We start from the raw sequence: 25,668 nt of genomic DNA on the forward strand, positions 1-25,668 counted from the left end.
TAGAAGCAGTAGTACTAATAGTAGTAGTAGTAATAGTAATAGTAGTGGTAGTGGTGGTGGTGGTGGTGGTGGTGGTGGTAGTGATGGTAGTAGTAGTAGTAGTAGCAGTAGTAGTAGTCATGGTGGTAGTAATAATAATAGTAGTAGTAGTAGCAGTAATAGTAGTAGCAATAGTAATAGTAGTGGTGGTGGTAGTAATAATAATAATAGATAGTAGTAGTAGTAGTAGTAGTAGTAGTAGTAGTAGTAGTAGTAGTAGTAGTAGTAGTAGTAGTAGTAGTAGTAGTAGTAGTAGTAGTAGATGTAGTAGTAGTAGTAGTGGTAGTAGTAGTAGTAGTAGTAGTAGTAGTAGTAGTAGTAGTCGTAGCAGTAATAATAGTGATCGTAGCGGTAATAGTAATAGGTATGGTATTAGAGTAATAGAAGTACTAGCAGTTACGGTATCGATGGTAGGAATAATAGTGTACTGTACACGTGCGACCTCGCTTGTCTAGGAGATTAATTATACGTTTTCCAACATTCGCTTACACTGTACGTCTCCATTTAGAGTATGACACTGCGGATGTAAATAGTAACTAGTAACTTCCTTTATCGCACCGTTGAGTTATAACTAAGTAGCGAAATGTGCACACGCGTAACGAAACTCTTTCCTTTCTTTCAGCTTTCCGTAGATCTCATGTTCCCCGGGACAATCGTGAGAACAGAAGTTTCGAAAAGAAATTACAGTTCTGCCTCGTCGATCGACTCATTCGTGCCTCTATCGTTGGTACTTTATAAACTAGTTTTCTACTACAGACGTTGCCTTAAAACGATCGAGTTTGCTTTCGTTTTCTGTCCCCTTTACGTAATAAGAAATGTATAGCTTGAACATTCTTAGCACGATTCGCCGCGATACAATGAATGCGTTTTTGTGCACGGAAGTTCGGTCGCACGCTTACCGAGGAAACGTCAAAGCGTTTTTTAAACGTTTGAAATGGTAATAAAATATATTCTTTCTCCACTTAACGTAGCAACCATGGAAGAAGCTCTATTCTGCAAGGGCAAACTGTGGAGAAGTAACCGCAACGCACTTCCGTTAAAGTAAGTCCATTCATTCCAATCGCTCTCACGTGTTCAAGTGTATATATTTAATAATCAACTTTTTTTAGTTAATTCCGAAAGATCAATTTTTTCGATCACACGCGACGAAACGATTCATTTAATGACACACATTGCAAGATGAGGACGTATTGCTCGAAGTTGGCTCACTTCCCCTAATAAAATGGCCTACAAATGTTCGTTATTGTATCGTTATAAATTCACGTGATAACTGTACTAATGTACAAATTGAGCGTTCACTTTCTCTGTAAATAGATACTCGTATAGTATACACTGTGCGTTCTGCTGTCATTTAGTCAGTACTGGTGGCAACAACGTGTCTCCATTTACTTACATATAACGGAATAAAAATATATAGCACTCGTGATTAGTTTTTAATGCACTCGATAAATTAGGCGTTTTCGGTCCAACTGAAAATACAATTGGCAACAACAACATAGGAGATCGGCAAGTGTACGAACACAGTCAAGGAAAAGAAAAACTATTATGTCGATTATTTTAGTCGTTGTTAGTTTATAAATCAAAAGTGATTCTACCTAACGACTGCGGTACTCGAGAAAAGCCTATTAAACCAAACATGAAATAGGAAATTGTATATTCATATCTATCGCCCGTAAAAAATTCATCATCACAATTACTTATTGTTCCGCGGCTCATTACATTGGATTTCATTTCGTCGTTTGCTTTTTGACTGGGGAAAACAGTAGAATTCTTTTCACTTATTGCTCGCCGTATTCAGTGGTGAGAGAATATTTACACTTGCACATACAGACCTGAAAGAAAAGAAAAGAAAAGAAATGAAAACTCGAGAATTCCTAATTCCCTATTTCATCGACAAGTATTAGGTGTATCAATCGACAGGTGAAAACCTCTTATTATAGGGGTGCAGAAGGAACAAACGGAAAGCTAATTCTGTGTTTGCGTAGTAACGCGCTGATACTTTTTTTTTTTCTCACGTCACCCTCGAAGGGATCCAACGGGCCAGGCGACATTTTTTCCGCCACTAAGAGCCACGAGGAAGCACTCTTAGACAGGCAGGACAATCTTTGGTATTTCTTTAACATGTCCAAGTTTTCTTTTTCTTCTTTCACTCCATCTTAACGCACTTTAGTGCATGCGTTTATAATATTCACATAGCGCGGTTCGACGTGCTCGTCGTAATCTCTTTTTAAATCCTGTCCGCGTTTACACTTATCCGTTCGTTCGTGGCTGCCTTATCATCCAATTAACGATGCATAATAATCCGTGTTCATCGGTAATCGTTACTTCGTTTCTATCTAGCAGCCTTTGATGACTAGTCCGTACTAGTCAGCACTAGTATTAGCCCTAGTCTGAGCATTAGGCATTCATTAGGGAAAATCGCTAACTAATAATTAGGGTGGGATCACTTCATCGAATGAGCATCTACTCGCAGTCCCTTTATCGACCGATAAAGTTCCGGAAGAATATGATCTACCAACCACCACGATTTGGCCGCTCGTGGATAATAATTCATCAACGACGTACGTACGTGGGAACGCGTCTTTGTACGGTCAGCCCTTTCGGTGCTTCTCTTACGTATCGACAACAGCGATATATAGTAGTTAAGTTATCAAACAATAGTCGGAACGAGCGCTTCTATCCGCTGTAGTTGCAAGCCGAACTCGTGGATCGTTCCAGTAAGTGTATAGCGTCGATCTAAATATAACCTCGGTACTTTATTACCTTGCTAAAATGAAATGTATCAAAATAGTGATAATCTAAAGGCACCAATTTTGTAACAACAATTACAAAGAAAAGACAATCTACAGCTGGGAACGATCGATTACGGTCCGAGTCGAGACCAGAATCGAAACACGGTGGCAAAGCGAACCTCTCGTATTCGTTAACGTCCATTGCTCGTGTTATCACCAAATTAAAATGAAGGGGCGAGCCAACGAAAGGAAAAACAGGTGGATGGTGATACGTCCTTACCTACATTAGCCTAAAATGGAACGAGAAACCTTAGGCTAAAACGCGCACTGCTAACACCCAGATTTCCAAGTCGTCAAGGTACTTGCTTAAGCGTAATATAAGTAAGGACTTGGGTAGACAGGAGCTCGATGAACGAACGAGTCTTGAAGGACTCAACGTAGGATAAAGATATGGCTTCCAGGGTCACGGCGGAGACTTCGGTCTTCCTGTCTTATCTTGCATCACTTGCTGTTGTTGCTGCTGTTGCTGTTGGTGCTGTTGGTGATGATGGTGATGATGAGATGCGTGATCCGTGTTTACGCCAAGCTCTGTCCCTATTATTCCTCCGTTTCCGCTCTTGTCGACAACGTTGCTCGGGTGAACCGGGTGGAAATATCGTTCTGAAAAGTAGATACTCCGTTCGAATACTTCTACAGGATGAATCTCAGGAAAGGTCCAAAATCGGTAGAACTTTGCCAATGGGGAGATATGCCCTTTTGTCCAATTAGGCGAGCTATGGTATATATGGTATATATATGAGCTATGGTATACATGGTATATATATCAGGAGGGACGAGGGGAGCAATCCCGATCACAAATTCAACAATGATCTCTATACCAGAGTGCTAACTGCTAGTAACCCAGGTGACAGAGTACGCGATATTCTCGATAGAATCTGCGTATTAATTAATTCGACGATCGACTGGATCCGGATCCTACAAATCCCGGATTTAGGAGGGTGGCGAAGACCTGGTAGACGCTATCACCGTGTTAACCAGGATCCTATTCTTGCATTTTACATTTCTCGGTAAAACGCTAAACCGTTCGGATAGGTGCTCACCTTCGTCCATAGCGGAGGGCGGTTCACTCGTAGTCCCTGCGATGATTGGAGCAATCATGTTGTAGTCATCTTCGAGATTAATGAAGGGTGCAGTATTCCAACGGGGCGGGACATTCGGAACCGATCTCTGCGTAGCTACTGGCCTCGTCACCGAAACCGGTGACGAAAAGAGAGAAAGATTCGTCGGAGAGATCACCCCCGACATGGAGCCGATGGTGGGGTATGTGAAGATTTGCTGTTGTACCAAGACATTTGACCATCTTAATTTCCTTCCTATTTAGATTATTATCTTACTACTGCTAGATCTGAATATGTGTCCGATGTCGACAAAAGTCGAACTGGAAAAATTCAATAATCCCCCCCGCTTTTCCCCAGCTCGCTGTTCATATCACCTTAACACGTTGACTACCACGCGCATTTTATTTAACTGATATGTCACCCGATTGTGGGGCACGTGGCAGTCCACGTGGTAAGACAAAATCGACCCATCGTAAAATCGAACTGACCTGTCCAGGCTGCGAGTGGAAGTGAGCGAACGTGTACTCCCTGCTGGTGTGGGGCGCCGTGACAAGTATCCTCGCAGGACTCTTCCTGCCGGAAGGATCGACCGAAGTCTGACACGCGAGGCCCACGGCAGCAGCGGCAGCAGCCATTTGATCCTGGTTGGGCCCAAGTTCCGAAGGGTCGTTTGGCGAGGTCGAGGATGTAGGCGGTGAATTCGCCCCCGTCGATCTGATGATGGCCACCGGCCTCGCCATCGGTGCTGGGGGCGGAGGAGGCAACATCGAGCTCGGGTAATACTGTGAGAACTTTTGAACACCGGTGCGCGGTCCCGCGAGCTGCGCCTGGAAATTGATCATCGATCGATTACCGCGGGATCCACCCAGGATCGGCATATAATTCGCTTAAACCTTTACGCTTCGCGCTAATGCAAAAGGAAACTCGATAGAATTCCACCCCGAGTACAGGAACGAAAAAGTGGAGGAGTCGATCCATTAACGGCGCTCATCCCTCCAGGGATTTTTCAGGGCCTCGCCGGGCCAACGATTTCTTAAGGTGAAGTGAAACCCCCTTCAAATCAGTCGGTTCGAATACAACACTTTTTTTTTAATTGTCTATTACGTGCCACGTTACTCTATACTTCTCAAGGGAGGAAAGTAGTCACTTTCCCCTACTATTCACTATTCTAGATACCCCACATTTTAACCAAGCAATAGGCTTCTAGGAGACGTCGGAATTCGTCGGTACAACTCTTAAACGAGGATTAACTTTTGACCGAGGTTAGTGGAACCGGTCATAAGGGATATAAATATTATTTTATAGAGTAGCTGCGGAACCTTTCTTCCAAATGCTATTGCACGTATACCTAATTCTTGATATACTTTAGAATTCACTTAAAAGCTCCGCGTTGCACGGAGGTATAAATAAGGTATCACTTAATCCGATGTGATCGGTTAATTTCTTAACTTAAACTGATACGTTAGCGTCTTCTTTCTACTTTTATTCCGATATTTTCTACTTTGGCAGTCTTTAACCAAGCAGTAGCTGTCCATTTTTTTTTTTAATTAATCGCGAATCTATTTCGCTGTATATTTAAATTATAATTATTAGGGGGTATTCGAAATTCTTAGCTCTTGGTCCACGATGGTGCCGATATCCTGTCAACCTGGGTGAAGTTGGCAACTAGCGGTCCGTACTTTTATAGTCAAAGAACATTGGAAACGTCATACGAGTCAAAGCTTCCTCCTCGCATCTGTCACGTGAGGTACTTTTTGTAACCATCCAGGGAATGTTTCATTCGAATTGACGTATTAAATTGAGAAATCGTGAAGTCCAGGGGCACAACCTCGGCAGAGGGTACAAAGATTTATCAAAAAGCACAAGTACAGAAGTGCGAGAAAGGTGTTGCGCGAAGTGCGCATGCCCAACGGTACATAAAAATAACTTTCCTTTCCCACTCAAGAATTTGCCATTTTGCGTACGCGGTGCATGCGTTAAAAATCAAACATTCCGTGCATATGGTACAAAATCACCTTCTTGGTGTGAATGTTGGGTATTGGAACCAGTCTTGACGGTTGACTAGGTTCAATCCATATGCTCCTCTGCTTATGCCCGGTTCCACCGCCCTCGGTCAAAAAGCTAATCCTCGGTTACAACGAGTCGTACGTTCCACCACATTTTAACGACAGGTTAATTTCCATTAACCGCCGTTTAGATTAACCAGCCAAATTCGATCTTTTAGCTTCGGTTAATTGAACTTCGACCTAAAAACTGCACAAACGTGAGGAAAACATAGATTAGATTAAGTATGTATTAACATCTTTTTATGACGAATCGGACGATGGCGTTTTTGATTCTATTTACAATTTCTTAATGATCGAAGTACGTTTGAAAATATTTTATATTAATTCTTAATCGAAGAACTTTACTTCTTGAGGCAAGGTGTATACGATGTATACGATTAGTTAATCACGCTCTGAATAAATGTGGTGGAACATTTACGTTTTTAACCCATGATTAACTTGGACGTTAACTTTAACCAATGGTTAGGTAATCGATGATTTAACCGAGATTGGTGGAATCGGGCATTAGGGTTGCCGTCTCTTTTAATTTATCAATGGTTGTGCTTTTGTACAAAAAATTCTACCTTTTGCTCAACGTTACTAAAAACTTTTCTCGAGTTAGTTTCGACAGCACCGATAGATGGCGAGGCTTTCTCGCAAATGATGCGGAACGTTTGTTTGCATATAAAACATCCCAGCGTCAGAGATGGCGACATCTTCATCCCTACCTGACGCTAATACATGCGAAAATACCGACAAGTCGAGAATAATCATTTTAATAAACGCCAGTAATTACAGAAAAACATTTCTTGAAAAAGATTTAATGATTACCGGAACTGTTCATAATAGTTAATCATCCTATCTAGGCATGTGAAATATACGATGATATATCAGTTATGTTAACAATAACGAAGTGAAATTTTTACTATATAAATAGTATAAAGTTTAGTTATTTTTCCTAGAATAGAGTCGTAAACGTAAAATAATTAATTTTACTGCTCCCAATAGGTAAAAAGTATATATAAATATATAGCAACCGCTCCTAGATTTCCTAGTTCGGAAAAAAAGTTAAGTTTACTATAAAAAGCATCCGAGTAGTTTTGGAACAATGAAAACTGATTAAAAAATAGTTAATTCGACTAGATTTTTCTGTCATGGTGTACTGCCCGATACACAATGCACTTGGGAAATTATCGTGTCCAGTATTGTCTAGAATGTTATATCAGTTGGCGATGCATGAATAGAAAAATATTCAAATGGAAGATAGAATTACGATACGATATAAGGGCATCACAGTAGTCTGTACACATTGAATAACGACAGGTCGAAAAGAATAAATGACGCGAGGACGAAAGCGGTAAGTCCCGCGGCAATGTGGTCGCTACCAAGTCAAGATCTAATGAACATCAGTTTTCGTATAGGGAGGATTAAGTCAACAGTTAAGACTTTTTACTGGTTACGGGACGTACTAAAATTTGAAGGCAGCGACTGCACCTTGGCGGACTTGACGAATCCGACAACTACCTGAGGCAATTGCTGAGTGTTCTCGGCCTCCTGGCAGACGAACGTCACGAAATCTGAGAGGGTGTCGTGTCCGTTCTCAGGATACTTAACTACCCCCGTGGAACCAGGGTGCTCGGGTTGGTAATACGCGAGGCTGGATAGACCCTGACCGGAACCTCCGGCCAGGCCCTCATGCGGCGAATGTAACCCTGAAACATGTTTCAAATTCGTCATCATTGATATCACATTCCGCGACCAGCCTAAACCACCCCCTTAAGAGAAACTAAATTAACGAGATAGAAAAAAAAAAAGAAGAAGAAGAAGAACGATGGACAACCCCCTGATCTATATACCAATTGGATAGCGGATATCTATTTCTTCTATACTGATAGGGCTTCGACGAATTCAAGGCACCCCTAAACAGCGCCACTAAATAAGTAACTGGTGCGCATGTGCAAAAGCTTTGAACCACCGATCCGTCAATCGTGGCAAGAGCAAACGTTTAATTGTCAATTCGATATGTCACGCCATTTTGTAAGGTATCAGCTATCCAGCTAGTATAAAGGATCAGTGGGACAACCGAATAGTGACGAAGTCAGGAGGACACGGTCCATTTCGGAATCTTATTTATCGGAGACCAGGCGAAGGAGTGACAGCGAACATATGATACTTTTAAGACAAGTAATCGGATGTGTTGTAACGAAATTTTTCTGCACTGTGGTTTACAACTCGTCAGACAAAATAGCAGTTTTACCTGATATCAATGTCATCACTAATTGTATCGTATTCTCTGGACCTAAGGACGTTGAATTTACCCGATTTAAAATATATCTTCCTGCAAAATTTCTTGGGTAAGGAATTCTTTCGAATGGAAACTGTGAATTACGGTCAAACCTTGAGTTATGAAGCGTTTAATTTTTTTTAGTCCCTCGTGAGAAGTTTTCGGTAGGGTAAAACTTGGGTAAAACAAGTGCGGGAAAGTTAGAGCATAAATATAACAGGGGGTGGTTACGGTGGTACGAACTTGACAAACTATGGTGGCGAATATATTAAATATGTAACGATGCACTCCAAGCGTGAGGCTGGCTGGTTGAAATGTATATTTATATGTACAGCGGGAGTCTTACGGAAGGTACAAAATTGAAAGGACTTAACCGATGCGAAGACGTGCTTATTCGAACAATGAGACGAATTGTCATACGGATGGGGATGGGGAAGGAATGCTCGATCACAAATTCGACAGTCTGTCACGATACATCCCAGGCAGCTCATTGACGTCAATATGACGTCATAGTCTCGTCAAAACGTATGCCATAAAGCCCGTTACCATGACGTCCTGACGAAGTCAAACTGACGTTACCATGTCAGAGTCCAAAGATGTCAAAGCATTATGTCAACATGACTGATCGAGAGCGACCAAATGATGACTACAATGGGGAATAATAATTATTCAATGTTAGGTCCATATCCTTTATCATCTACATATCGCCAAGTATTATGATCCATAATTAATAACTAAATCAAATAAAACGAGAACAGAAATATAAAATAGAAAAGTATTCAGATGTTGCTTTTATTATTTTTCAGCGTTCCATGACTTAAAGAAATATTTCCATATCCACATATTTACATATTTGGGCTTTACATATGTACAAGAATGGAAGCAAACTTAATTGACCGAAGTTGAATGGAAACGGTATTTTTCAAGCTTAAGTAGAAATGAACGAAAATTAAATATATATAATCACAAATACGTGGATAAAAGGAGACTCCAAGACGTTCTAGTGACCTCATAAAATGTAATGTCGTCATGACGTCATATTTTGAACACGTGACGTCGCGCACAAATAGTTAAAAAAACGTCATTGCGACGACACTAAGCTATCTGGGGAGCACTACTGACTGTAATTTGCAATTCATTAAAGAATGGGCAGGATTTCGCAATAACCGAGTCCCACCGATTTCAGACCTTTCATAAGACTCTCCCCATACATATACGTATACAAATACATGTACGTGTATGCATATGTTTGTGTACGTGCGCGTGCATGTGCGCGCGCGCGTGCGTAGGACATGTACGCAAACGCGAAGGCACACTCGCATACATATATACATCTTTCACGTATATGGTGGACTTACATAGAATATTTGTCCGTACATACACGTGTGTATGTATACTCGAATTTACGTATACGGTGCAACGACAAACATCGAACAGCAAATGTAAACAACGATTAAACAACACATCAAAAACATCAAAATAACAACATCAACATCAACAATGATTAATAGTGAACAACAACACCAACATCGCAACAACAATAGAAGAGGTAATAGTACACGTTACGGAGCATAAACGGTCAATCAAGGTTAGGAAATCAATTAATCAATTAATTTAATTAATCCATCCAGCATACGACATACCCAGAGCATTGGCCATGTACAGTGAGTGAGGTAGATACTTAGTCATAAGTGTGCACGTTGCACAGCTTCGAATCAGTCGTCTTTACGTTATCTTTGCAAACTTTCACGTTTATGATAAAATGAGGAAAACATGAACACCAGGAAGATATCACAAATCCGATGACGGTTGAAATGTGTTTAATGCTTGAAATCTGTACGTCATTAGGGTTTCATCTAATTAATGTTACTTAAGGTGAAGCGAAACACGCTGAGAAATTTCATCGACGTCGATAAAGAAGATTTTTGGTAAATGTTACGTTTAGGGGACCCATGGTACGATGGCTTTGACATATATTGTTTATTGTTATAAGACTCGCGTACGACGCCATTTTGGTTCTGGTCTTGGCTGAGTAACAAATTTTGTTTCGAGAATTCAAATTTTCAAAGTGTTAGGATAATTTTTAGGTGCTCGCGATTGATGTGTCAAGGTTTGAGACAGTCGATCCAATATCTTTATAAAGATGTGTCTTATTCGAATCGACTTGTTTGGGGGTTTCGCTTCACCTTAAATATTGTTTGTACACCTGATTGAATGTTAATACATCGTATGTATTAATTATTGAGAATTTGATCGCATCGATCTACTCTGGCGAAAGTGTCAAAAAGCTGATCGAAACTTCAGAAATGTAATTTGTATTTCGGGATTATTGATCCTTAGATTGGGTAGACATTTGTTGCCAAAGTAACGAGAGTCTAATTGTTATGTGCGGTTCTGAGAGTCAGTCTTCAAGTGTACAAAGTTGACACCTAGACAAATCATCGTGCATCGAGGGGTAAGAGAGAAAATTTAACTCTGAATTTGAGTAAACGTACTTTTGTTCGAAAGATCTGTTCCCACTTCCGGAAAATGTGAAATATTGCTGGGAAAACGTAGAATATTTAATGACATTGAAAGTTTACTTTATATGTGTTTAAAAGTTTCAAATGCCGCGTCAAATTATTCCTTCATGTTAATGAGGTATTCTTATACTTTATTTATTATTACTGGAAAAAGTTACGATACTCAGTGACAACGTTCAAACGTTAGAACTTTTCTTTAAACATGTATAGATTTCGCTAGTGCTTTCTTCGTTGTCCAACTTTTTTTTATTCATTTAATTTTTCTTACCGAACCCTGTATTTTAAAATATAATATTGAGATACAACAAAGTTGAAGGTAATACTTTATATCAGCTTTTTCACCACTTTTGCCAGCGGATCTTCCAATGAAATGTATTTCGCTAGAAGAATACTTCCAGTCTCGGAGAGTATTTCATATGGAATGAGTCGAAGCTGTGTTTCATTCTTCAATGAAAAATACGCGAACAGGTGGGTGTAACACGGTAGGCAGACAGACAGACAGATATAGACAGATAGACGCTGGGACAGACAGATAGCGACAATTAGCTTACCGGGTAAACGATTGTGCGAACGATTAAATGGGCCCAAAGGGCGCCATCCATCCGTCTGTCTGTCGGTTCCCTAAACCCACGTTATACTATTTTTTTCTTTTGGATCGTGTTTGGTTGTCCAGAAAGTAATTTGCCATTTTTCCTCATCAAGATGATCCATTCTACATATATAAAACGTCGATATATCTATAAAACTATTCTCAAAATTGAGTGCACTGAATTATTCGGAACTCGAGCACGTGATTATAGGAACCCCAATGAAGAACGTGATGCTCGTGAAATTTAATTTTTCGAACAAAACTTTTTTTTATCTATCTCAAACGACATATACCAAGAATACATATTTTTTTTAATGAAATTTCATGAGTACCACGTTGTACTTTAGACCCCTCATAATCACGCGCGGAAGTTTTAAATGATTCGGTGCCCTCGGTTTGGAGAAAAGTTGTATATATATTTTGACGTTTTGATACTTATAGAATTGCCTTTTTATGACATCTTAAGAAGTGATGCTTTGTTTTCAAATAAAGTGGTTTTACCTTTATGCTTGGGTCGTGTACCATTTTAAGGTGCAGATTACATTTTCTACATTTTGATAACAGTGATTGTGTTTTATAGATTAATTTCTGTTGTGCATGGACTATTTCATTGAAAACGGGAAAGAATCAATTTCGGGCGGTTTTATTGTTCCAGTTAAAAATAGGCCTCAAGACAGCTATAGTGGCTCACAATATCAACAATGTATTTAGCCCAAGAATCGTTAACTAATGCAGAAGGCAGTCTGGCTGCAACAGTTCCGCGACTGAGATGAGAGCCTTGAAGTTCTGGACAACCATTTTCACAATGAAAAAAGCGATTAATATTTAAAACACATTTATGGTCATCAAAATGTAGACCGAAGTCTGCTCTTTAAAATGGCACATAATATGGACATAAAGTATAATGCAACTTTCTTTGAAAACAAAGCATCAAACGTCAAGGTGATGTGAAAGTAGCTCCAAAGAGGTCTCGTTCATGAAACTTTTAACCGAACTGGGTCCAGTGAATCGTTTCAAACATTACTATGTAAACATAAAAATGTGTTTATAGATATTTAAAAAATTCTTTATAAAAATTGAAATTCCATAGGAGTCAGGACCTTTGTTATAGCCTCCGTGTTCACGTAGTAAAGTTTGAATTTGCGGTACCCCCATTTCGGAGAGAATTTTCAGAAACGATGGACCCCTCGGATACCACTTTCACATTTCCTTAAACAACGAAAAGCGCAATAACTTTCTGGACAACCTAACACTTCTACGCCATCTTATACAGGCTATCGCCACTGAAAAGTTTGATGATTCCTTGACAGGGGAATCCAGTTTGATCGGGCCGATCAACAATGGACAGATCAGTCGGACGGACGGCCCCGCCTGGGCCGAAAAATACTAATGTGCAACGTGATCATAGACCTTTCGGTATAATACACATAAATTGAAACGTGTAGTTGCTATGTCTACACAGTTACAGGGCATAATGGCACATATCGTATTATTCGTTCTACTGCTTTCTCCAGCATATATGTGAAAGGGATGCGTGAAAGTAACGAATATATACGAGATCGAAGTATGTGCAGATAGGACTACGACGTAGTAACAGATTTGTTATTCAACAGCGTACTTTGACGAGGAGGTAGGCCATATCGGTGGATTTTCCTTGTCCTTTATTAGAAGACTTGCTGCTTTACAAAGTCCCAATCAGATCCGTCGGTACATTCTGTAACGCGTATCGATAAATGTCGCTATTGAATGTTCGGTTAGATTTTCCTGTAGAAAAAGACTGCACGTATATTTCTTAGGGTTCAACTTTATACTTTCATGACCGAAAGAGGTTGGTTCAAAAGACGGTTATCGTCTGTACACATTGAGCTCGATATTCCTATTATGCATGTTACGGTCGTATATCCCGGTCTACAGATCGCTATGGTGGGGGGATGAGCAGCCTTTGTAGATCATTTTTGGGAAACCTTTGACTACCGGAATCGTAGCGATCGACCTATGTACCGAAATAGAGCGCAAGATTTTGGCTACCCTACGATCGGTCCAGATCAGACCTGATCCGATCGAGGTCGAGTCCGAATTCGCTTTATAGTACACTGGGAGACATCAATGCCCCTCCATCCTGCACAGGCGATGTCGTATCTGCAAGGGAGGCATTCATGTCCGCCATCGTACGTACTAAATACGTGGGATTAGAACAGCTCTTACGGCTCTTCTTGCATCCCTTGCGACACATCTATTTTCAAATTTAAAGACACCTTTGTCAAACGACGCGACGCCTTGCTTCCGATAATTCTTGGATCCTGTTTCATTTCGACAATTTCATTCGTTTATAAATATTTATATTCTTTGCATGTCATTCATGTAGTTCTAAAAGTTAATTGTTCCTGGCAATTTTGTAACCAGAGTTTAATTCTACATACGTCCAAAATCCAAGGGAACCATTCTTTCCTGGAGGTAACATTGAAAACAAATCGCCGTTTCTTAAATAAAGAGGTTTAATGTCAAATTGTATCCAATCAATGAATCGTAACATTAAAGTGTTTATAATGCAGTTTCTTAAAATTCCTGATAATCCTGTTAATGGTAAACTTAAATTATAGGTACTCAATCGGACACGATTGAAATAAAAAGCTACGTTGCATCTATTGGAAAGAATTACCACCACGTCGGCTGGCGAATCGTAACATTAAAGTGTTTATAATGCAGTTTCTTAAAATTCCTGATAATCCTGTTAATGGTAAACTTAAGTTATAGGTACTCAATCGGACACGATTGAGATAAAAAGCTACGTTGCATCTATTGGAAAGAATTACCACCACTTCGGCTGGCGGATTTCGGTCACAACTTCTCCCTTCTGATGCACTCCGACCGTCCAGAAACGAGACTGTAATCCACTCGCTTTGGGGTTTGACGTTGACAGTAGGAGGACTTCTTCTGGTTCCCCAGATCTTGTCACCGTGGCACTCGGCACAAACCAAATCAGTTGGCACGGTCACCACCGTATGCACAAATCGCTCACAAATGAACCCGAAAGGTCCCAAGATTCACTCCACGTCCGAGCGGCACAGGTGAGATATCTGCACTTAAGATCCCGATCAAGAAACTCCAGGCAGGACTCCTGGGCCGATTGAAAATAGGTCCTCGGTGAAATCGAAAGCGCTTAGGTAGTTATCGTTCGTCGCATTTACTCGATGCAGTTATAACGAAGCCAATCGCGTGGTGGTTCAGCAAAGCTGCTCGCAGTGTCCCTTAAGGACCACTAGGAGAACCTGCACACGATGAGGAGTTACATTAGCATTCCCGACCTTCTTTAGGTTATCAACAGAATTTAAAGTGAAATTCATCAAATTGAGCTGCCGATCCCCTCTAAACGGCAAGTTACGACTTCCGAGCTGTCTACTCGATCCTGCTCGAAGGACAAAAATGTTCCGACAACTCTTGAGGGGCAAAGGGTGGGCCTTTCGAGAAAATAAGGAGATGTTAGATATTCAGAAGAAGCCGATGGTAACCGATTACGAATCCATTTATTGTATCCCGCAAGACATTTCCTATCAAGAAAGGCGAGAAGAACTCCTAGCGGATATCCAACCAGATTGAAAACGCATTAGAATTCCATAATCGATGCCCAGCCTCGTTTTGTTATATTTCCGCCTGGTGCTACCCAGGCACGTGGCTTATGGCTTTTAGTGCCATCGTCTCATGTTGTATCAGGTGTTAGCCGTGCTACAACTACGTTATTCTCCCTCTTGATCACGTTACAAATAAATTGTTCAGTCGCGTGAAAGCTCAAAGACTCGATCTTTGAAACCCCTTGTACGCCATAAAAACCCAAAACCTATCGACTCCACCTAAGAGGCTAACATAGGCGTTCGAGTTGCCCACTTCCTCCTTCTTAAATCACACCCTGGTTTCGAATAATTCTCTCTATAAGTACTTAAACCAATCGGAGTAATCTTGAAATTCCCTCGGTCGTCCCGTAACCCTCTACTCCTTAATTAATCGAGCTGAAAGGAGAAAGTGCAAATTTCTTTGTGAACTTCGGATAAATGAAAAACCTAGGGAGAATTTTGTACGTTGTACAAAGGACACACAGCACACTTTCGAATTGACACTGGCCAGAAAGCACGAATGTTGAAAGGTGTATAGGCTTCCATTCGGATTCGTTAAATCACGTTTTGGATCTAAGCACGGTTAGTGAGTACGGATACTGAACTGATATGGGATGGACCGTTCGACAAATGCAGAGAAATTGACCTTTATCTTAAAATCATTCCAGTGACTTTGCAAGTGAAGTTCGGCTTATGGAGATAGGCTTCATGAGACACCATTGCTCCCGGGAGATGCACTTCTTTGTTGGAGCGACTCGAAATACGATAAACGACGATTAGTTACTTCGCAGCAAACATGTGAACATTTATCATCAGCCCTACTCAGTTCAGAGGGAGTCGACGTTAAAAAGTTTAACATGCTAGCCGTTCTGATCTTTCATTTTTATTTTTTATATGTTTTTTTTTTTAAAGTAGAGAAGTCAATTATAGAGGAGGCGCAATGTATCGCCTGGAGAGCATGGAAGGTAATGTAGTATAATCAATGCATGCATCCTAAAGTGTCCATGCTCTTGTTACACTTACCACCAGAAAAGGAATGTTGGGACCTCTTGAGCCAATAGTGCTTCCACAACAGAGTGGTCCTGGATGTGGCATGTTACACCAGGGATTCTTGCGGTTAGTGCACCTACGCGAAGCCGAACTTGCTGGAAGGATTCTTTACAGGAGAGCGAAGAAAACAACGGAGGAACCTGATCTTACAGTCTCGTCTTCGAGCCAGAAATTTGGCGAAACACGAATCCTAATTTTGCCACCGAATTGAAACCCATTTCAAGTCCGAGGTCCCAGCCTCCGTATGCAAATATTGCTTGGCCACCCCACAAGTTTACAGCAGAACTTCTGTTCTTTTTAAGCGCACCGCTACGGATACAGGGTCTATTGGCAAGGTTACATTTACCGTTCTGTGTGGTCAATTTCATTATTTGTGTGGTTTCACTTAGCACAGCATTTTAACCCTGTCGCTATCGTAATTGTAACCAAATTATCTTTTATATGTTGCGCGTTCCTCTGGCACTTCTGTGCATTCAGAAGTCATCCTAAGTAGAACGGTGTCGTTATTGTGACGTCGTATTTTGATTATGATTTGTCTGCCATATGTCCAACTTATGACGTCGTTACGTTTTGTAACGTCAACGGAACGTTCTAAACATGACGTGGGTTTGACGTGCTTTTTCCTCATACGTTTATGATTGCCTATTTAATATGCATTGGTTCCAACTTATGCTAAAAAAAACTATTGTTTCCATTCAATGCGTCCTTAAACCATTTTTAGTAATCGGTTTACTTTGCCCTAATCCCTTTCTTACATCCCTTTGAACCTAGACTCTGTCTAGTTATTTTCTACGTCCAGCTGTATTGTACGTGTCTAATTGAGTTAAAAATACTACTGGGTCAAGAAGAACAATCTATGCGACTTATGGGAGAATGCCGTTGACAAGAATTGTAACAAACGGTTTTGAATGTCCGCAGGAGAGCTTTTCATTTAAACGACCACTGAAAATACAAGAAACTTCGGAAGGTCGACGGCACTGAAGTTGTTGGATCGAGATACCGAATAAGACGGCATGCATTGGGAACGATTGAAAAATGAAGAAGACAAAAGTGCCACACGGACCAATTAACGAGTACACCGTAGACAGGAAAGGAAGAAGATTTTCTTATTAAAGAATCCTAAACGACACCCTGAAACATCGGGTGAATCCAAAACAGAAAACATTATGAAAACATTATGGCTGAAGAATAATGTTACCGTTTCGGGCGTCTATTGCGTATCTTTGACGAGGATGCTCCCTTCTCACATTTTCATCTCAAATGAGTTTATGCCCTCGATTATGTATCCCCCCGAGTGAAAGAGCGAAATTTCTAAATTGAACGTTTACGGGAGACTATGCTTGAAAACGACTTGAATTAATAATACTTCATACGGTACATAATAACAAAATGAAAATGAACGACATAAAATAACACCGTTAACATCTTGTGACGTACTAAAATATAAAGTAAGCCTAATGTTAATAACAATCATGACTTAACATTACTGTTGGGCAACGGATTTTCTAAAACGGTCAAGAAATCAGAAATATTTCGAGGTGCTCTCCTCGCAATCCACATTATCCCATCCTTCCCCAATTCGCTAATAAATATTATTAATATGGCTGCGTAGACCACGCGATTTTATGTAATAAAGTTATAAACCGAGGAGTGTCGTCACGTTAATCAAATATTTGGTTGTTCATACAACCGTGTATTATTAAACGGTTGAACCAACCGAAAATTCATTCATTGATTGATGAAATAGTTTTCTGCCTGTATGAACTAATAGCATCAGGGATTCATCTTGAGACGTAATCAGAATGGGCATACGTGTATTGTATCAAGCACGAAGTAGTATGAAGAGATGCAACGCAATGTATTGAAATCGTCACCACTTTGGGGGTCCAAGATCTTCAGATGTTTTTTCGATCTAGGGCCGAGAGAAATTTGGCAACGAAAAATGATCGCCTGCGAGCGGTTCCGTCAGTCTTTATCACGTCAGAAACATATTCTGTATATCATATGCAGATTATCGTTTCGCATTGCGTACCTTAATAACAAAATTAAAAGCATTTCAGGTCATTGACATCGGTTGGAAATATTTTCATTACGTAGGATTGGAATTCCCCCATTTTCCACAAGTTGCGCTCACATCATTAGATCAGCAAAAGTCTGAAGATCTTGGGACCCGTTTCTGGGGCCACTTTTTGCGCGTTATGTTTTTTTATACTACTTCATGGCATTGAGACATAAGTTCATTCCTCGTTTTTTTTTTTTAACGAAACAAATGAAAGGAAAATAAAACCCAAACGTATGCCCCAATTCAATGTCTGAAGTCAATTCTGATACGCAAAACATCTCCGTCGATTTTCAGGTTCAGGTGAAAGAGTTTGTTATCATTTGGGATCAGAGATCATTTATTTACATGATTGCCTAAGTGAGCTCAAAGTGGGTGTATCGCACACTGGACATCGAAAGACGCTTGTTAATGGTGCTCATCACCGAAGCAAGAACGGCGACTTCAATCGCCAGGATTGAGTTCAGGAGAAAATTACCAAATTGCTCTTCCTCGTTCGAAAGAGTCAAAGGTAACTCGAGATGTTTAAGGTGATATGAAAGGGTCATTCTATATATACATATATAACTTATCTCCACCCTGGATGCACCGAATCATTTGAAACTTCAGCCTGTGATTATGAAGGCTCTAAGGAAGGACGCGGTACTCATAAAATCGCATTTTTTATTAAAAACATTTATATTTATCCCAGTTTAGAACCAAGAATACATATTTTTCTTGAAAACGAAATTTCATTGGCACCGCGTGCATCCTTAGAATCTCCATAATCACGTGCCGAAGTTGAAAATAATTCGGTGCACCCACTTTGGAAATAAGTTTTATCAATATTTTGACGTTTTATATATGTAGAATGACGCTTTCGGAGATACAAATAATACAATTATGGCTTTACACGGTCATCGTCCTATTCGATATAGTTCTCACCCCGTTACCTCCACTTCTTCATTTTGTCAGGCAAAAGCGTTTTTGCTTGTGACTTCGGCCAGGTATGGACCAATTCTTTGACGTGTCCCTCTGATCTCTCTGCATGACCTGATCCTGCAACTCTTGGCATCATTAGCAGATTGATAGGAGATTGATTTCAGTTCTTATGGCTCATGTCTAGGTGCACCACGTGCCCTTGCGAGAGCTGCTCTGGGACAGTTCTTGCCATAGTGTACACCAGGGTTGGGTAATTTCACGATTTTCGAGGTTTTTGACGTACATTACGTAAATCAAGTAGTTTACCGTAGGAAACGTAGAAAACCAGGAGAAAACGTATCAAATATGGCGGACAAGACAGACGTAAGGCATGCGGTATCCGCTAGGTTCTAAACATCCATCTTGTCCATTTGTTTCACCCATAATTTACTTTTTGGTCTTCCACCTTTATACACTTTGATACAAATATTGGTTACAAATCTTACGACTTCAAATGGCCGTTATCAGCCGTTATAAACAAACGTCAAATGCACATATATGCATACATTTCAAGTTTCCAAAGCTGATTTCGAATGTGCGCGGATTTGTGGATGCATAAAGCGCAATTCCCTTAATAACTGTATCCTTCCCTTAATAGCGTAGAAAACTAGGGATGTATTATACGTTGTAATATACGTGTAGAAAACCACGTATATTACTTGACGTATTATACTTACACAACCCTGGTGTACACGATATTCGAAGCGAAGTTGCGCAAGAATTTGCACTCCTCCGCAAGCTCGTGTACACGTCTGCTTGCAGAAATTGAAGTTGCGCAAGTCGATATTGAACCACTCCCGAAATTCTTGCTGAACATTTATTACGAGTGAATACGCAAATACAATTTGCTCTAGCAAACAGTGTGGCGAGTTACTTGCACGTGGACACGAGCCATTACATCCCCCATACTGAATTGTTGTCTCCGATTATATTGTTATTGGACCCTTGCAGGACGCTTTGAGAACGTGAAGATTTGGAAATGACGAGGTTAAAGAAGCGGTCCATTCTTGGCTGAAGGCCCAATCAAAGACGTCTTCATCTGGTGGAACGAAGAAGTTGATGCAACGGGGTGAAAATTGTATTAAACAGGAGAGTGATTACGGTGAAAATAGGCACATCATTCGTTTCTCTAAATTTCTTGAAACATTTAGTTCGCCGTTATTTCTTTCAAATGCCCTCGTATATTGTTGCACCTTTAATATAAAAATGTCTGTTTATCGAATATCGCCTCGGTATAGACACACGATTCTTTGCCTTTAATAAGGAACACTTCATCGATTCGATCAGGTACAGAATGCAATCGCATTATTTCCTCGGCTTTACAATATTTACAAATCCCGGAAGGAATGAACGGAAGCATCCTTACGACGATAGGTCGTAGTCGAACAGTTATAGGTGACTAATTCTTCAATTAATCGCCCCAATTAATCGGTAAGGATACGTCATGCAATAATAAGTCGGTTACAATGGGTGATTCGGCTGTTGTGAGCGCATCGATCAATCGATCAGCCGACCAATATTTCATCGACTCGATGTGGCAGTGGGGAGCATTTGGGCAAAAAGAGATACACAATGGGCTCAGAGATAATCGATGTTAAATGTTTGTTAGTCAGCTTGCATTCCTAGTTACCGTAATTTGGGGGTCCTTGGACACCCCGGCATAACTTGGTTGCACTTGGCATTTTTAACGTTTATTTTGTTCTCCTCTAGTTTCTTGGGCTATGTGTTATTAGGTGTGTTTGGGTTCGCTGCGTTTTCACACATAGTGTACAATAACGGACACAAATGCCTTCCCATGAGTCACACGTAAATATAAGAATGGTCAGGAAAACCACAATTGTGGTAATCGTAGCCTTATTGCAAGGCAACATACTGGACAACTTTCGGAGGAGGTTACAGTAACCATCGTGATATGGTAAAAAGAACATAGTAACTGTTACTTCACAGTCGATGTAACTAAATTGATCTACTTTTCATTGTAACTTAAACGTTAAGAACAGTAACGGGTCATATACAGGTATGCAAACGAGCTGTTTGTATCGCCTACAAGAAATCTGGCCATCTGGCGGCCCGTGTCGAAACTAATGGGGCGAAATCATTGCTTCTACATCTTCCAACGAGAGTCAACAATGTTTAGAAGGTAACTTAACTATTCCAAAATGGTTAAAGACTTGACTAGAAATACTGTTACCGTTAATACAAAATTTGTACAAAAGCCAGGCAGATGCTGAACTATTAAAAGATAGTTGCAGCTTCCAAATTTATAGTAAGTCAAGCGATAAATTACGTTCCTTTTAAAAAATATGCCTTTGACAGGGTCAATTGTTCAGTTTAGCGGCTCTTTTTCTCTCGGAGTAAAGTAAATTGTATTGCAATCGGTTACACACGTGCAGAGAGTACAACGAACCCAAACAAACCTGTTGTTTCTATGTTTGTCCCTGTGTCGGATAATTGTTGAATAAAAATCGCGAGGAAGAGGATGAAGAGATTTCGTATTATATTGCTACTTCAGGAACGAGAATTTGAAAAAGCCGTAGGAACCGATCGAACTGAAATGCCAAAAGTTGGCAAGAGGAACATCAAACACCTCGGAAATCTCATTCGTGGAAAAAATTCTGAGCCTGGTAGATATTCGAAATTTTTTGTCCATATAATTAAAAACAGAAGTTTCTGGAGTAAACTGAGTACTTCCAATCCCTGGGTAGCTTGGTCACTTTATTATAGTTTTCGTTTTCAATTGCACACTTAACGTTTTTGCACGTGTCAGATTTAGCATGCTGATTTAGCATGATAATTCGATACCTTTTTTAAGTTTGCAATATTGGGTATTGTCGGAATGATTGAAAAAAAGTGCGTAAAAGGTGTCCAAGTAGCCCCAGTTTACGATACGTAACCGGGAGTTCATTTAATGCCAAGTTAAGCAGAGCACAAACAAGTAAAAAAATGAAAGTTAAGTTAGTCTATAGCATAGACTGGTTAACATTCGCGGGTCTTTTATACTGTTAGAGAACTCTCGGAACGCGTTTTGCATCGTTCTTTTCTATCATAATGTAATGTCATGTTTTTACTGATTGCTTTGGTGCAATTCGCCCCATTCCCTAGTAGCACAGAATTATTTCTAAATATTTTATTGTAATCTTTGCTACATGTCTCAAGCGATACATTTTATTAGGACGTCTTGTAAATTTCTTTTGGAAACCACACTGACATATTTAGTGTTAATAATTTATAAACATATATCAAAATTATATTTTTTTATTTTTTGGCTCCTAATAGAAATACATTTTTAATGTACGATAATGTAATAATATTTGTTAAATATATAGATAATATAAGACAAATATTTTGTGCCACTAGGGATTGTCACATCATTTAAACGTGTTTTTGTCGTACATTTAATAACGTTCCTCTTTGACAAGATGTCTTCTTTAAGAGTCTCATTGATTGCATATGTCACCCTATGAATCATTGTCCTTCGTTAGGAGACAAAATTGTTTTCACTTTACTTTTTCACAATTAATATTTTGTGAGAAGTTCCGAAAGGGAGTCTCGGAGAGTTTGTTGCCGATAATAATTTTATTGAACCTTTTTAAAACTCCTAAGTTGGTAAACACCAAATGCAAGACCTTCAAAGATGATAATTCTAGATAGAATCGCGAATACCTGCACAAATAGGGTGAAATTAAATTTCGGAACAATACAGGGTAACACTAAACGTTGGGGTGATGTGAAAGGCCCTGAGAAATTAAACCGACGTTGGTAAAAGGGTTCTTTTATTTTCTAGAACTCATGATTTTTTAAACTCTAATCCAACAGCAACATTCGTTGCAACTAAATTTTGGGTCCAAAGACACTTACAGAGCACACGTCGCTCCCGAGATATCCTAGAATTTCCCTGCACGCATTTATGAAATTTCTCTCATTATTTCCCGCATGATTTATTTAATGTTCAACTACTATACTGAAGTTAATGCAACGGTCCGAAAAATGTATCAACAGGGAGAGAAATTACGTAGAAAAATGACATATTTTTCGTTTCTCTACCCTGAGAGAAAAAAGGCTGGTAAACTGTACAATTTGACCCTGTTAAAGCCATTTTTGTTATAGGAACGCAATTTATCGTTTGATTTACTACAAATCGGTAGCTTCAACTATTTTTCAATAGTTGAGCATCCTCCTGGCTCTGGTATGAATTTTGTAGTAACCGTAACAATATTAACAGTAAAGGTTTTCACCATTTTATAATAATTAGGTTAGCTTTTAAATATCTTCAAGACTCGTTGGAAGATGTCATTTACTCTACTTTTAGTAACCGATACAATATTACTCGTACAACCGTTTAACTAACCTGAACTTGCAGCGGAATGGCGAACCACGCTACAAATTCAGGAACGCCACTTTCAGAATTCACCGAGAAAACGAATTATTAGATCGAGAAGAAATATGTTTGAGCGAAACATATTTTTTCTATACGATACAGTCGAACAGGTATATACTTCATTCAAAGATATTCCTCAATTGACCATGTTTGTTTTATGTAATCAAACATTCTTTTCAAATATTAAGAAATATCAAGAGGAATATTTCATTGAAGACGGCCATAAGATTTTTCTAGAAGAAGCATATGAAACTTTCGGAATGGTCATCAAGGAATTATTACAAAATTGGCATAAGGCAGATTGTACTCATAACAAAGAGAATACAACTATCCATTCAAAATGATGAGTCGAAAAAACTGTTTATAAAGGATTGTAACGATACCAAAGCTTTCTACGTACGACTCATATCCCGTTTAGGTCGTGCTTTCTCCTAGACTCCCTTTCTGTTTGCATCAAATCGACTGAAATCTCGGTTATTCGTATTATTTGGTACAATTAATCTCTATATAGTGACGAGTCACCGCGTAATCTATGGTTCGTTATGGCATGTTTCAACGATAGGCGATTGGACATACCCGTTTGAGAGTGAGGAGAGTCCATACCACGATGACTATCTTCTGGCCTGAGAATCGGGGAGAAAGTTGGCGCACTCGATACCGAAACCGTCGGAGCCTTTTCAGTCTTATCATTTCGTATTAGCTGATGCACCGGTGGTGGACCTATGTAATAACACCATTTCATTAATAAATGCTACTAACAATAACTCCTACCGATTAACCTTTAAGGTGATGTGAAAGTGGCGACAAAAAGGTCTCGTTTATGAAACTTTTGTCCATACACCGGGTATCGAATCGTTTAAAAATTGACAATGTGAATGTGGAGGCCTTAAGGGAGGTCCTGACCCCCAGAAAATTTCAATTTTCTAGAAAGTTGTTTACAGGTATTTTCAAAATTGTTTATCAAAAATGAAATTTCACGAGGGTCAGGACCTTTCTTATGGCCTCCATGTTCCGGTCGTGAAGTTAGAAACGATTTGGTACTCCCGTTCGTAGAAAGGTTTCATGAACGATTGACTTTTCAGGTGCCACTTTCATATCCCCTTAACGACGGATATATGGTCTCGCACACCAAGCCGAAACTGGCCATACACAGGAAGTCCACACTGAGAGAAAAATCTAGTTAAATTAAATCTTTTTTAATTAGTTTTCATCGTTCAGAAGGGACTAGGATACTGTTTATAGTGAAATCTCAATTTTTTATGAACTGAGAAATTTAGTAACGGTTACTATATTTTTTTGCCTTCTGGGAGGAGTAAAATGAACTATTCTACATTTCCTATAATTTCCTACGTAGAATAACATAACTTTTTGCTATTTATATAGGTAAATTTCACTTTATTATTGCTAACGTAACTGACATATCATCGTATATTTTACATGCCTATATGATATTATTAACTGTTGCGAATAGTTCCGTTGGTCATAAAACCGTTTTTCATAAATAATTTGTTGTAATTATTGGCGTTTATTAAACTTATTATGTTTGATTGATTGACATTTTCGCATATTTTAGCGTCAGTTAAGGAAGGAGAAGTAGCTTATATGCAAACAAGCGAGACATATCATTTGCGAGAAAGCGTCGCCATCTATCGGTGCCGTCGAAACTAACTCAAACAAAATTTTTAGTAACGTTCGGTACAAATAGGAAGTTGATTTAACCAAACCATAATGTCAAATGGTTGTACCAGTAATATTGTTACAGATACTAAAAGTAGACGAAATAACATCTTCGGACGAGAGCTGACAGTATTTAAAAAGTGACCTAACTATTCTACAATGGTAAAGAACTTTGCTCAGCTATTACTAAATAGTTACAGCTCCCAACTTATAGTAAACCAAACGATAAATTGCGTTCCTTTAACAAAAATGGCTTTAACAGGGTTAAATTATATAGTTTATCATCTGTTTTTCTCTCAGTGCAGGGACGTCAATATAACGTCACAATCTGGTCAAAACTGACGTCATAAGTCAGGTTATTATGACGTCCAGGTGACTTAAACTAACACCGTTGTGTTGCAACCCTATGACGGAAATATGACTATATCAACAGCCACCGAAAATGACTACAATAAGGAATAACGATTACGTTACTTTAATTATTTATTCAGCATTCTATGACTCACGAAAGAAATACTTCTGCACCTTCATATATATGCATTTGCACTTTACAAGTGAATAAACACAAGTAAACCGATTATTAGTCATTGGTGAAGGACGCATTGAA

At 39.5% G+C, this 25,668-nt stretch overlaps 1 protein-coding gene across 10 annotated transcripts in view; it reads right to left on the minus strand.

The window, feature by feature from the left end:
• Positions 1-2,038: 2,038 nt before the first annotated feature.
• The window catches only part of LOC105696685 (nuclear factor 1 B-type), a 58,375-nt gene continuing 34,745 nt past the window's right edge, over positions 2,039-25,668 (minus strand). For 9 of the 10 annotated variants that reach the window (XM_012419357.2, XM_012419358.2, XM_012419349.2 and 6 more), the window contains 5 exons: positions 23,961-24,104; positions 7,459-7,646; positions 4,378-4,716; positions 3,872-4,106; positions 2,039-3,431 (listed from right to left, as the gene is read on the minus strand). In XM_012419357.2, coding sequence (XP_012274780.1) covers positions 3,235-3,431; positions 3,872-4,106; positions 4,378-4,716; positions 7,459-7,646; positions 23,961-24,104 — 1,103 coding nt within the window. In that variant the 3' untranslated portion in view covers positions 2,039-3,234. Of the gene's footprint in view, positions 3,432-3,871; positions 4,107-4,377; positions 4,717-7,403; positions 7,647-23,960; positions 24,105-25,668 lie in introns of all 10 variants that reach the window. The other variant, XR_001103739.2, reaches the window with a different exon arrangement.

This window comes from Orussus abietinus, unplaced genomic scaffold (assembly GCF_000612105.2).
Source record: "Orussus abietinus isolate OABI.00-Male unplaced genomic scaffold, Oabi_2.0 scaffold23, whole genome shotgun sequence".
Lineage (NCBI taxonomy): Eukaryota > Metazoa > Arthropoda > Insecta > Hymenoptera > Orussidae > Orussus > Orussus abietinus.